Genomic DNA, 15,000 nt, shown 5'->3' on the forward strand with positions numbered 1-15,000 from the left:
AAACAGTACACTTTGTTATAGTAACAATATGTGGGTGGCTGCTTACACACTAGTCAAAGGCAAGTTAATTCGAAAAACAGTACACTTTGTGTTAGTAACAACACGTGGGTGACTGCTTACACTCGGTCAAAGGTAAGTTAATTCGAAAAACAGTACACTTCATATTAGTAACATGTGGGTGGCTGCTTTAAAATCTTTAATCTAGCCCACGGGCATTTTTTTTTCGTTTTCTTTAAAGGGACCTGGACCTTTTGTTTATCCTGTAATGCCCGTTTATATATGCCTTACCTGTACTGTGTTTCTCATTGTTCTGATCAGTCTTGCCCTTAGTAAGGATCGTTAAGACCGAAAGATCTCAGGCAGTTCTCGTTTTTCATTTTCCTCTGTGGCATTTTCTTTAATTATATGATATATATGTCACGGGAGAATTTTTCCCCCAGACATTAAGATATGAGAATAATAATACTATTAGTATACATATGCACTGTTGTCAGTCTTCTTGCCTGGAGACTGGGGTCTGAGAGAATGTACTGTGTCATAGTTGACACGGTGGGTATGAAGACTGACGTTTATGCTGCCTGGGAATTAGGGTAGGCCTATCCTACCTGCTATTACTGATATTCCTTGTGTGTATGGGTCCTATTACTGATGAGGCCAGGTGATGTCTTCCCCCTGGGAGGTAATTGAAGTGCTGATTTCCATTTTAGTGGTAAGGTACAATGGTATTGAAGAAAATTCCTGGTACTCAGCTCGTTTATTTATTACTCATTACATCATGCCAAATTTCTCCCAAGCCTAGTCTCCCTGGACTTGGTTAATTTACCTAGTCTTCAGAACTCCTGGACTAGATCCCTGGAAATATTCATTTTATTTAATTTTTTATTTCCAAGAAAACAATTTAAGTAAGTAGTTTAAAAACTACAACAAAAAAATAACTTTTATATTGAGAGACCTCAAAAAAATACATCAACTACATACTATGGGAATTGCTTTTCCTTCATAACAGGATAAGTATCAAATGTGGAACATCCCTGGAATCAATTAATTTACAGTAATGTGTAAATCATTTGATACCCTACTCCACACAGTACTAAATGTTTGTACACAATATATGTCAATGGATAAGGCTACCTGAAAGATTTCTGAGAAAAACGTAAACTAAAATGAGGTAAAATTAGGCTAAGGTGCCTTTAACAGGATATAGTCTAGCCTAGGCCTCTTCAGTAATCGTTAAGGATAGCCTATGCAAAGTTAACATGGCAGATTTTTTTACTAGGTTACATAGGCCACAAAAGTTAGGTTAGTTTAATGAGGGTACAGGCTAAGTCCTATGTAATTAAGTTTTTCATGAATTTATATACATATATAGACTAACTATATTTACCCAAAAATAGTCATAATTCCTCATTCAACAGGATTAGTCTAGGGTATGCCTTCTTAAATTACTGTATAGCCTAGTCTAGATCATGATCGGCAGTGGAAATTTCCATGAGAGAGGTAGGGGTAACAAGATGCCCTGTAGGACAGCCATTTTGTGGTACTCTTTGGCACTGGTATTTGCAAAAACTTTATACAAACAAAACACTTACAACTACTTTTTTAATGTTTTACAACCCTATCAAACGCTAAGTTACAACTCAAACTAACACAGCAAAATCTCATGACAACTAATGAACGTGAAGCATCTTTCACGACAATGAAAATTTTCCACGTGAAGGCGTTGTAATCATGTTCGACTGGGCATGTAACTCTGCACTTGAATCCTCGTCTGCTACTGTTCTTTCATGATAGTGATCTGTTCCAACTAATGAACTAACGGTAATATTAGACTTTAAAGGCTTACCTTGAAAGGGATAGATAATCATTTGTATTAATAATTTAGTAAAATAACCAAAAATGGAGGGTGGACCAGTTGACGTCCTTCTCACACTCAAGAGCATTTGTGATTCTTACATGTTTTTCTAGTGTTACCAAAATGCAGACGAAAGGTTCAGGACAGCGCTCCCATATTTCCTTGTAAAAAGTGTGATAAAGTCTATTACGGACAGACTGGTAAATCTCTCTCACAATGTCTCAAAACAGCACCAATATTCTGTGAGAACTGGGCAAATATCGAATGCATTATTCGTACATATGAGAGATTTAGATCATCCTATTAACTGGAGTCAAGCAAGAGCCTTAATCCCATGTAATGACACAGTTAAAAGGAATATCATTGAATCTTGTTTCGTCAAGTCAAAATTTAAGTCTTGGTTTATTTAAAACTTGATGCTTTCATAATGAAAAAGTTGTAGATAAATATAAGCAACAAAATTAATATATTCAGTTTTTACCATGTTTTGGACTGTAAAGATCTGTTTAGGTTTGTGACCGTGTGATATCCGATAATCCTGGATTATCTCTTTTAATTTTTACCCTTTTGACAATTAACCATCTGGTATTCTTGATCTTGTTGTACCTGAGACCTTTCTCTCCAATTGTATTTCATTCGCTCTTTGACAGTGTCTTAGTAAAAGACGAAAGCCCTTGGATTTCTGACTAACATTTTCCTGTGGTATTCGCCTTATTTATATATATCTGTGTGTATGTGTTATTCTTATTTAATTAACCCCTTTCTTATATTCATTCCCATGTCATACTTTCAGCGGTAATGCTACTTTTCCCCCTACTGGGAACAAGAACTTACAATGGCTAAGGTTTTATTGTGTATATTTAGCCCATGGTCGCCATTTTGAACCAATTAAATTTAACGTCAATTATATCACTGAAAGAAGACAGACAACGAGCCGTCAGGCACCGCCATAGAGTTTAAAGAAAAATGTTTAATTACACATTCAAGAATACTTATTCTGAAATTTCTTCTCAAAAGGTACACCTATGGTCAGCCTGTTTAAGGGGACTCTTAAGCTGTCTATGAGCAGGCCCTATTATTATTATTACTACTACTACAATCAACCACGTTTGTATATGTGGAGAAGGTACTCTTTAACTTGTTTGCAAACAAGAGATTTGTTGTTTTCAAAGTAAAAAATAAATATATATACCAGAAACGAAAATCGTATTGAATTGATCTTATTAGCAGACAATTTAAAAATGGAGAGGAACTCATCCAGTCGTCCTGTTAGTCGTATTTACCTCCATTTATGACAAAAAATCATTGATAAACCTCAAAAATCTGTTTCCTGTCTCAGTTGTTATTATTATGGTACTCGTGCGTGTTTAAGCTGACAAAAAATGCACTTAAATTTGTCCAGGATAGAATAAATTTTAATTCACTCAGAAAAAACATTCTGTGAACAGGTTCTTGTTTTAAGGTTGCTATGCAGTACTACGGATGATTTCATATCCTTAAAAACGATGTGTATATACCTACTTTTGTATGTTTAAGAATATTTTTTTTCTTGTTTATTTTTAATGGATTCTATTAAAGCCTGTTCGTTCAAGTAAATAACTGAAAATTTATATTTCCAAATGGAGGATTTGCTCGCCTGAGTAAACTTTTCTTAGCTGTAAGATTAATGTTATTTTAGAATAATGAATTTATTTCATCTTAGATATTCTATAAATACTTTCTTAGACACTCAGCGATTGTGACGAAGTCAGTGTAGCAACGGTTAACATTTGGTTACGTCGGATATCAAATAGAAGTGAAAGGTTCTTTTGTGGAAGAGGGAACAGGCAACGTCGCGAATGCCACAGCTTCGGTGGAAGTGCAATACGCATCTTCCATTTTAGAAACCATCACCCCTGAAGAAAACGTGAAACCGGGACTGCCGTTTAACTTCAGAGTAAGTCGACTTTCTTTCAAATTTTTCCTGCAAGCTTAAACACTACACAAGAATAACTGTCTACACAACATTGTTGGTGGATTTCAAGATATCTTTGCACCACAACTTTTGCATTTACTATTTTTCTGTTCTACTTACAGCAGATATAATCCTACTTGTGTAACCAAAAACTGCACAAGTAACAATTGTTTGGAGCATTGCAAAATCTTTTCGAACTTTTTATAAACTTCATTTTCCTGCAAGACGGGAGATAAATATAATACTACTTTATCAACAGTTCATAATGACTTTGATACATAGTATATATTTTAAACAATCTTCTAAATGCCGATTCTAATGCTAAGTAATTTTTTAACATTATAACTAATATTGTACGATGAAGTGAAGTCTGTATCTTTACATTACCATTTTTAGGGCTATACACGTTGGAAATATGGAAATAAACAAAACGTGATCCGACCTCCAGCTTACTCGGTGCTCATGCTAAAATCTACGGTCAAATAGCCCATTGTTTCACCAACGATAATTAAAATAAATACGCTACATTTTATGAGAAATAATTTTTCTGTACTGTTTAGTATACACATTATTTGTTCTTTAACTCAAAGCGAAACACCTTAGTCAGACCTTTTTCGGCTTTCCTAGCCCCCCAACAAGAACATCAACAACAACAAATAACAATGTGGTTTGTAGGCTTACTCCTGAAGAAAGCGAAAAAAATTGAGGAATGGAGATATGTATCCCCCGTAATTCTCTCCATTCTGGTAACTCTTGTAGCTTCTCTCATACTTAAAACAAATAAATAAATAAAAATAAAATAAAAAAAAGTAATCCAAATCGCCCGCTGCCTAATCCACGAGAAAATAATTCAGTCATGCATCACTGATGCAAAGATAATTCAGTCATGCTTCACTGATGCAAAGATAATTCACTCATGTCTCACTGATGCAATAATGCGAAGATCCTCGGGAAAGTATTTTTCCGAACTCACAGCATTCCTTAAAGTTAACACGGTCCTACGTTAGTTAGATTTAACTCCAGTTCGAATACATTAATCTCCACATTTTCCTGCACAAGTTCTTGCTCTATGTTGAGCAACAATTGTGTTTAGTATCGTTATATAGTAAACTGTATTACTATGTAAAAGACAGAAGCAAAGCCGTCATCAGTGTTTACATTAAAGTTTTGAACGTCAGTACTGATGACATACGGTGTTCTAACGTCTAAGCTTTTGTCTTCAACATAGTAAAATATAGTTTACTATATATTCGCTGATTTTTCATTACACTGTTTTTCGCGATATTGTGAATCTCTTAGCAACGTTAGTTTTTATCATTATCATTTGATTTGACTCAAAAGAATAACGAAACGGGTCTGACAGCTGGGGAAGTTGGCGGCCAGCTATAGATTGGTACAAAACGCTGGAGCTGAACAGCACGGTGACATTGGCTTACCTGTGGATGATCTATTGGTATAAATACCACCTTTTTCTGTAACTTTTCTCATTCATCTACCTGAAGATAGAGACAGCAGCAGTCTCTGGAATATAGTATTTTCTCTCTAGATTTTGGCGTTTTATGGGGTCCTTTTATTACATGGAATTCTCTTGTCTCAGAACATTTTTACCAGTCATATATTATATATATATATATATAATATATATATATATATATATATATATATATATATATATTTGGAAGAGGAAAATGTTTAAAAAGTTGCACAGCTATGAAATGGTAGAAAACGCTGTACCTAGCTGACAATGTGTCCGGAAGGGTTTCTGCACAAGAGCTAAATAAAGGACTGTCCAGGTGACACGAGCAACCTGGCCGTGTCCCTTCGAGACAGTTTGATTTAGAATGGCTTTTCTCCTGCAGGTGAAGGTGACTAAACCAGGTTCCTTCGACATCGAGGGCGTAATTGTTTCAGTATGTGTGGGCTATGGCAGTTACTTGTAAAAACTACTCAGAGGATGAATCCGGAATCATCAACGCCTTCATTCCTCCTCACCTTCTTGTGGACTCCTCATATGCCTATATTTGGGTAAGTTCAAATGTCGTTAGATATGTAAGCCTATCATCAGCGATAAATTCAGTTCATGTCGTCAAAGTATAGTTACTTAGTAGCTGAAGATTGATGTAGAAGTTTTAACTACTTTTTTTGTAAAATATTGAACGTTTTTTTGGTAGTTGCTAATATTCCATTAATATCTCTTGGGAAACTGTTAGAACGCTTCCCAGTAATCAGAATGTTTACAAATACTACCGTTGTAACAAAGTTACATAAAAATTGAAATTACTGTTCTATCACTTGAAAGCTGTATTGCTTCCATTCTGAGTTAAAAATAAGTAAGTAAAACGCGACAAAGTTTCTTCAGCGTAATCAAGTTCTCTGTACAGCCATCGAAATAGATCTATCTTTAGGTGGTTTCGGTAAAATGCTGTATGAGCAGCGGCCATGAATATCTCAGCCGGCCGTGTTGGCCTGCGTTGTTACGTTACCAGAAGCACGATTATGGCTAAATGTAACCTTAAATAGAATAAAAACTACTGAGGCTAGAGGGCTGCAACTTGATATTTGGTGATTGGAGGGTGGGTGATCAACATACCAATTTGCAGCCCTCTAGCCTCGGTAGTTTTATAGATCTGAGGGCGGACAGAAAAAAAGTGTGGACTGACAGACAAAGCTGGCATAAAAGTTTTCCTTTCAGAAAACTAAAACATGAAAGAACCATAAATCAGCACTTAGATGGGTTTTTTCTACTCCCAGAGTTGATTTATCTGGACTATATCCAAAAACACCAAATTTTTTGAACGAAAATTAACAAATTCTAAGTTAATTTGACACCACTCACCCTAAAATACAGTGTGGAACCATAATTTCTTTAATATCATCACTGTAACATTCCAATGTAACGTCACTACTCTCACAAAAATCTCTTGATACATCACCCCACTGCTTGATCCCCATAGCCAGGTAGTGTTGTCAGCTCACCTCACGCGGTGCACTGTAGGTTCTTTGCCCAGTCCCTTACCCCCTAGCTAGTTGCAACCCCCTTCATTCTTTTTACTGCACCTCTATTCACACTATCTCTCTTCACTATGACTTCCCACCCTCTCTTGTAATTGTTTTGTAGTGCAAAAGCAAGATTTTTTCCTCCTGTTACACCTTTCAAACCTTCTTATCGTTAATTTCCATTTCAGCGCTGAATAACCTCATAGGTCCTTAAGGCTGGCCTTTGGCCTAAATTCTAAAATTCTATATTCCTATTCCTTGCACTGCATGAGTGCTTGAAAAAATTATCTGTATTCCTACATTTAAATTTTCATTATAGGCACAGGACCTCATTCGAATATCAGCAAGGCAATCTGGGTTGGCTATATTCTGGTTACACTAGCACAACCCGTCAGATTCTTTTCTGCATCTCAGTCCAGTCTCAGCCTGGGGTTGCTGCCTAAGTCACACAAATGTTTCACCTGGTGGAGACACCATCACAATCCCTGATGATGTTTGTGGCTAACGATACTTCTTCCATCATTCTGGCACATCCAGGTAAGTTCACTGCTCCATTATATGTTACCATTAATTGATGAATTTTCAGTCAGGAAGTTTTCTGCTGATAACTAAAACTAGTGTATGTATGTAACAATACTTGGGATCTATTGTTATGTCACCAATTGGATAATAATTCTTGTGCTATCATTATTGGATCTTTTTTTTATGGAGATACTTCAAAGAAGACTAGGGAAAGAATCTAGTAAACTGCTTGCACATTTCATATATTCCATGTAACAGAGTGTCTTTCATAAAATCTGGATCCTTGCCATAACCTAAGACATCGCGTTAAGTGAGGACCGGTTTCGTATGATTTTGTCTGTCAGTATGCTCCCTGGAAAATTGAATGAGGTATGAGCCACATGATCTTCCTTAATTCTGATAAGAGATGAAACAACTGAGGAATGAAAAAAACGTCTTACCTGAATTATACAGTCTGTGTAGTGCCATTATAACCTATTCCTGTTCTTCAGGAAGAACACTGAGATGGCTTGAAATTGTCAAAGTAAATAAAAACAGTTCAGAATGACCTACCTGGAAAAAAAGAGAGAATTTCCAAATCATAACAAATCAAATGTGTGACAGGTAAATGAGGATAGATTAGCAGAAGAACACATGGAATCCTCATAAGAAGGCATACAGTTGGAAGAATCGAAGACAATGTTGCATTGCGATGTAAAGTAGTGGTGTAGCGTTCCTTAAAGAAAGTAAGTAGCATTATATGTAACTCAGGAACTGCCTGTAATAACAACAGCAATAACAATATACTTTTAATTTTCCTGCAGGTGTCTGAAGAAGTCAGATCACGTACACCAGCGAAGAAGTCCACGACTTGACTCCAAATGACCTCCCAATCAGCGAGTCAGATCTTCTGGAGCCTTTGCAACCACTCAATGACAGCAGCCTCATCCAAGGATACTTCAACATTGACATTCCCTTAGGGCCATTGACTTCACCTCATCTTAAGGCAAGTTTTGAGGCGAATTATTGATATCTTAGGTATTTTATCTAGGTAATTATTATTTAGTGTTTATTTTATGTTTTCATCTAGGCTTTATATATATATATATATATATATTTAGATATATATATATATATATATAAATATATATATAAATATAAATATTATATATATATATATATATATAGTATATATATATATCTATATATATATATATATCTATATATATATATATATATATCTGATATATATATATCTATCTATATATATATATATATATATATATATATATATATATATATATATATCTATAGATATATATATATATATATATATATATATATATATATATATATATATAGATATATATATATATATATATATATATATATATATATATATATATAGATATATATATATATATATATATATATATATATATATATATATATGTAGATATATATATATATATATATATATAATATATATATATATCTATATATATACATATATATATATATATATATATATATATATATATATATCTATATATATATATATCTATATATATATATCTATCATATATATATATACATATATATAATATATATATATATATATATATATATATATATATATATATATAATATATATATATATATTTAAGGTTTTTGCTTCAATGTATGTCAATGTGTTCATAATTTTCCTAACTTTGGCTATTGCCAATGGAAAAAGAAAATAATAAGATGTAGTAATACGTCTGAACCTTTGTTAACGTTTATAAAGAAGAACCCCCAATCCCCTCTCCCACAGGTCCTGATATGGTACTCCCGCAGCGATGGCGAGGTCGTATCAACCTCTGGAAGCGCAGACGTTGAGCAATGCCTCAGGAACCCGACCCCCTCCCTCAGGTGGGACGACGAAAACGGATGCTTTGCCCTCGTCAAAGGATGACGTCAGTCTCGTCCTATCATCCGCGCCGAGCTCCGTCTGTGGCTTAGGTTTGTGTCTTCCAACAGCACATGTGGTGTGAAGTTACTGGTAATTGTTATACTGAAGACAAGAGGTTTTGACAGAGTAGTTGTTGAAGATTAGCATCTGAAGACATTTAGTTCTTCATTTCATTTAAGGAAGGAATATAAGCTAGCATGAATATAACTGGAATCACCCATCAGACATCGAACCTAAAGACATTCTATAATGCTTGTTGCTCCATTTCCACAGGGGTGGTGGATGAAAGCGTTGAACTGCTCTCTGGAGGTCAGCGAGGAACCCCGACGCTTGGAACAATATTCCAGTTGTTCGAAGCAGCAGAAGTTAACCCGTGGGAAAACTCACAAGTCAATGATTATCTTTATTGCAATGGCAATAACGAAAACTTTGTTATCGGTATGTACTTGATCAGTGGATGGTAGATAAGGAGCGGGCCGCATATTTCCGAACTGTAACCGAGTACTTAACCTTCTCTGAAAAAGTGGGATGCCATATCTTCAAAACTAACCATAGAATCTTCTTGAAAACAAATCTCATTATGTTTCTCACAACCAAATTACCAATAGTTTACTTCTTTGAACTAACCTAACCTAACCCAACCTAATGTAACCTAGGGGCTTGGCAAAAAGACGGGGCTGGTGCAATACCAGTATACATCTCGGGAATTTGCGACCGGGCCTTATCCCTCCATGAGCTGTATGTTGGGTAACGTATTTGGTAATATCAGATGATTTCAGGTTCGAGGTGGACCTATCTTCTTGAACCAACCAAAAGAGACAGGTTGGTATTGTAATGATGTGAGGATATCCTGATGATGGAATCACAACTGCAGTTACATAAAAAAAAAATTAATCAGGAACACTCAGTATATTGAGAATACCTCCACCAAAGGGACAAAAAGCTTGACAAGTACAGAAAAATACATAAAGCCATTCACATTTGCTTAAATGAATACTGGGACTCTTAAATTAAGAGTTAGGCAAAGCACAATCTTATTATAATCGGCGTAATGTCTGTCCATTGGTCTGTCATTCAATCACGGCCAAACGGCTGGTCTGATGGGCATGAAACTCGGCAGGGTTATAGTAGGGACCCCTAAGATCGTTTGTAATGGGGTTTCATCCCACCTCCCCCCCACCCCGCCCCCCTTCGAAGGGGGTAGGGTGAGAAGGGATTCCCTGAAACGGAGCTGGTTCTGTTCGTGAAACGAGGTTGGTTATGCCCGTAGACTTAGTTAATTTACGAATTTATCATAGTACATAATTTCTGTATGCATATATTTGCTAGTATTAGTAATGACAAGGAAGTAGAGCTTGATGACTCCTGATGACTGAATGTGAAACTGAACAGGTGAATTGCAGTGGCTTTAATGACCTCACTCTGATCACACCACTTGACAGATTACGACTACGGCACCGAGGTGCCTGCAGGAAGTCGAAGAAGAAAGCCCAATGGATACACTAACATGCAAGATGCCTTGAAATCTTTTGACGTGAGTTCTCTCTCTCTCTCTCTCTCTCTCTCTCTCTCTCTCTCTCTCTCTCTCTCTCTGTCTGTCTTTTACGCCTGCCGTTCATTGTTTATTTTTCTCTAAAATGTATCTGTACAAAAATGAATTAGTGAAGTTACCGATAACGTGATTAAAATTCATGAGCCACTATATGATATATGTAAATATATATATATTATATATATATATATATATATATATATAATATATATATATATATATATATATATATATATATATGACTGGTAAGAATGTTCTGATACAGCAGAATTCCATCTAATAAAAGGAGCCCATAAAAGCGCCCAAATTATAGAGAGTAAGTACTATACTATTTCAGAGACTGCTGTCCCTCTTTTCATAACAGTTTCTGAAATATAGAACTTATTCTCTATATTTTGGCGTTTTTTATAGGCTCCTTTTATTTTATAAATATATATATCTATATATATATATATATATATATATATATATATATATATATATTATACATATATATATATATATATATATATATATATATATATATATATATATATGAAAAGATAAACAAGAACGAATATATTTTCTGATAGGTTTTGTCAAAATATTATCATTCTTATAATTATGATCAAAATATATACTCAAGAATTTTAACGTGAAATTGTAATATCGACTTCTGAGTACTTAGTAGAATTTTTTTTCTATTTTTTATTTTATTTTAATTATATATATATATATATATATATATATATATATATATATATATATATATATATATATAAATATAATGGGTTTTTTTAGGCTGGCTGGGGGGCGTATCGTCATAAGCGATCTGACTCTGGAGACAAGGCCCTGTTATTACACCTTATACTTACTACTATGATTATGAATGTAAGTATCTGTTTTACTTTTCACACCTACATATACATTTATATATATATATATGTATACATATGTGAATAAAGGCAAAAGCCACGAAGGAAATTGAAACAATAGAGTAGTACTGGTGCAAGGCCCTTCGACTCCCGTCCTTTACTAAGCTGGTCAGGAAAGGACGTTATTATAATATTCCTGTTAACTAAAATACCAATCCTTTCCAGTCATTGATTATGTGCTGCAGGGATGACCACCTCGGCTGAATTTGGTAATCTCCTCACTACAACAGACGCTACGGCATCTTTCGCACCAATCACAGAACCTTTCTATACTACCACAAGTGGGTATGTGGATATAGTCCCTAATCCGGAAAAAGTCGAACTCGATAGGACCTACTTCCCTGAAACGTGCTCTGGGAAATCGTTGTCATTAGGTATGTCTGAGTTTGTCATTAGTTTATGTCTGAGTTCGATCGAATCTTATGCTTACAAAAATAGTAGTTAGTTAGTTATTTTATTGACAAAAACATACCAATTATTAGTACAAATTTGTCCACAAAGAGACAGAATACAAAACAGCAAAGGCAAAGTGGACAGTAATCTCTTCTGCTCTTGCAAGTACATGGCCCCGACAAAGAAGAAACTACATCAAGAAAAATACAACTTCAAGAGCAAATAACATAAGCCTATAAGACAACAAAAAACGAAAAAAGGGACTTACTAAAGAGAAAAAAAACGTAGTCACATCGCCATCTAGTATCAAGTCTTAACACACATAATGGTTGAAGAAAATGAAAAGATTATTTGAAGAAAACATTAAACAGAACACAAAAGCCTACATTTACTCATCATAAATATGAAGAACTTCATAAACATATAATGTACCCCAATCAACAATATTATCTAAAACAAATACCCCGTAGGGTAGTAGTGCCTTCAGTGTACCTCGTGTGGTACACTGTAGTCATTACTTAAGGTTCTTTGCAGCGTCCTCCTTGACTGTACCTCCTTTCATATTCTCTTTCTTCTAGCTTGCTTTCCTCAGCCCCTCCTGAATAACCGCATAGATCCCAGCACTTGGCCTTTGGCCTCTGTCCTATATTCTTCTCTGTTCTAAAACAAATCGTCTGTCTCTAATGCAAGTGGTAATGGAGCGTGATTAGTAAAAAATTTGTGATAGTGACAATAACTTGTATGCTTAAGGAGGTATTATTATTATTATTATTGTTATTTTTTTTTTTTTTTGGGCTCTATCACAGTCCTCCATTTCGACTGGGTGGTATTTATAGTGTGGGTTGCCGGGTTGCATCCTGCCTTCCTTAGGAGTCCATCACTCTTCTTACTATGTGTGCCGTTTCTAGGATCACACTCTTCTGCATGAGTCCTGGAGCTACTTCAGCCTCTAGTTTTTTCTAGATTCCTTTTCAGGGATCTTGGTTATCGTGCCTAGTGCTCCTATGATTATGGGTACGATTTCCACTGGCATATCCCATATCCTTCTTATTTCTATTTTCAGATCTTGATACTTATCCATTTTTTCCCTCTCCTTCTCTTCAACTCTGGTGTCCCATGGTATTGCGACATCAATGAGTGATACTTTCTTCTTGACTTTGTCAATCACGTCACGTCTGGTCTGTTTGCACGTTATCACCCTATCCGTTCTGACACCATAGTCCCAGAGGATCTTTGCCTGATCGTTTTCTATCACTCCCTCAGGTTGTGCTGCGTACCACTTATTACTGCAAGGTAGCTGATGTTTCTCGCACAGGCTCCAGTGGAGGGCTTTTGCCACTGAATCATGCCTCTTTTTGTACTGGTTCTGTGCAAGTGCCGGCATTCGCTTGCTATGTGGTTTATGGTTTCATTTTTCGTATTGCACTTCCTACATATGGGAGAGATGTTATTTCCGTCTATCGTACTTTGAACATATCTGGTTCTTAGGGCCTGATCTTGTGCCGCTGTTATCATTCCTTCAGTTTCCTTCTTTAGCTCTCCCCTCTGTAGCCATTGCCAATTTGTCATCGCTGGCTAGTTCTTTAGTCTGTCTCATGTATTGTCCGTGCATTGGTTTGTTGTTGCCATCCATGTCCTCTGTTTCTTTCTGTCTTTCTCCTGTCTCTGTATATTTCTGGGTTCTTCGTCTACTTTTATTAGTCCTCTTCCCATGCACTCTTTAGCCACTCGTCTTCACTGGTTTTTAGATATTGCCGCCAGTGCTCTGTTTTCGATGTTAACGCAGTCCTCTACACTTAGTAGTCCTCTCTCCTTCCTTTCGTGTTATGTATAGTCTGTCCGTATTTGCTCTTGGGTGTAGTGCTTTGTGTATTGTCATATGTTTCCTGGTTTTCTGATCTATGCTGCGGAGTTCTGCCTTCGTCCATTCCACTATTCCTGCGCTGTATCTGATTACTGGCTACTGCCCATGTGTTTATGGTTCTTTTTATCATATTTCCGGCGTTGAGTATTATTATTATTATTATTATTATTATTTATTATTATTATTATTATTATTATTATTATTATTATTATTATTGTTTCGGAAGGAGACCCTCTCGTAGGCAAATTTTGTTAAAAAAAGGTTGCTGCTTCAGCACTATTAATCTTGTGGAGAGTCTTCTCTATTTTTCTGATGAGAAAGCTGTCTTCAGAAAAATAGCTTTGCTGCAAAAGAACCTTATGCCCCATTGAAGACTGAAGCCACTTTCAACTGATTCGAAATTTGTGTGGTGTTTGATATTGGTTTCTGTTATGAAAACGTTTCTAACCATCCCCGTCTATTCCTCTGAGTAAAGTAACAGTTTTCAAATTTATTATTTGTTTAGACGGGAAATCTGTGCGAACGATGATTCATTTCTCTCTTTGCTATCCGGAGGCCTTTTGCCTATCCTTAAAGGCTTTTGTATTTATGTAAAATTTGCTCAATTAGAATAAGCATTATGCTGAAGCACTTCGAACGCCTCCTGCCCCTGTCCACAGCGAAAGTGGCGAGACGGCAAAGGAGGTCGAACTTCCGGACACGGTGACGACGTGGGTGGGCGAAGCCGTCTGCCTCCATCCGGAGTTGGGCATCGGACTAAGCCCCAAGTCCTCCATCACCTCCTTCGTGCCCTTCTTCCTAGACCTCAGTCACCCAGCCACCGCCCGCAGGAACGAGGTCCCGTCCTGGTCTCCGTCTTCAATTACCTGACCGAAAGTCTGCCTGTAAGTGATGGGGTCCCAGGGACGGAATTGCATTCCTCCCAAGAAGGTCTTCCTGTCAATGGTTCGCTCTTTTTTTCAGTGACCCATAGCTGCCAGTTTTGCTCTTGTTTATAAAAGAAACGATTGATATTCTGTTAC

General features: G+C 36.0%; 2 protein-coding genes across 2 annotated transcripts in view; both read left to right on the plus strand.

Moving 5' to 3' along the window:
* LOC135222122 (alpha-2-macroglobulin-like) overlaps positions 1-15,000 on the plus strand; it is a 149,352-nt gene that overhangs the window by 85,301 nt on the left and 49,051 nt on the right. The window lies entirely within an intron of this gene.
* LOC135222121 (alpha-2-macroglobulin-like) overlaps positions 9,327-15,000 on the plus strand; it is a 22,220-nt gene continuing 16,546 nt past the window's right edge. Inside the window, exons 1-4 of the mRNA XM_064260290.1 lie at positions 9,327-9,345; positions 9,529-9,693; positions 10,698-10,789; positions 14,638-14,862. Coding sequence (XP_064116360.1) covers positions 9,327-9,345; positions 9,529-9,693; positions 10,698-10,789; positions 14,638-14,862 — 501 coding nt within the window. The remainder of the gene's footprint in view (positions 9,346-9,528; positions 9,694-10,697; positions 10,790-14,637; positions 14,863-15,000) is intronic.

Source organism: Macrobrachium nipponense, chromosome 3, assembly GCF_015104395.2.
Source record: "Macrobrachium nipponense isolate FS-2020 chromosome 3, ASM1510439v2, whole genome shotgun sequence".
NCBI classification, from domain to species: Eukaryota; Metazoa; Arthropoda; class Malacostraca; order Decapoda; family Palaemonidae; genus Macrobrachium; species Macrobrachium nipponense.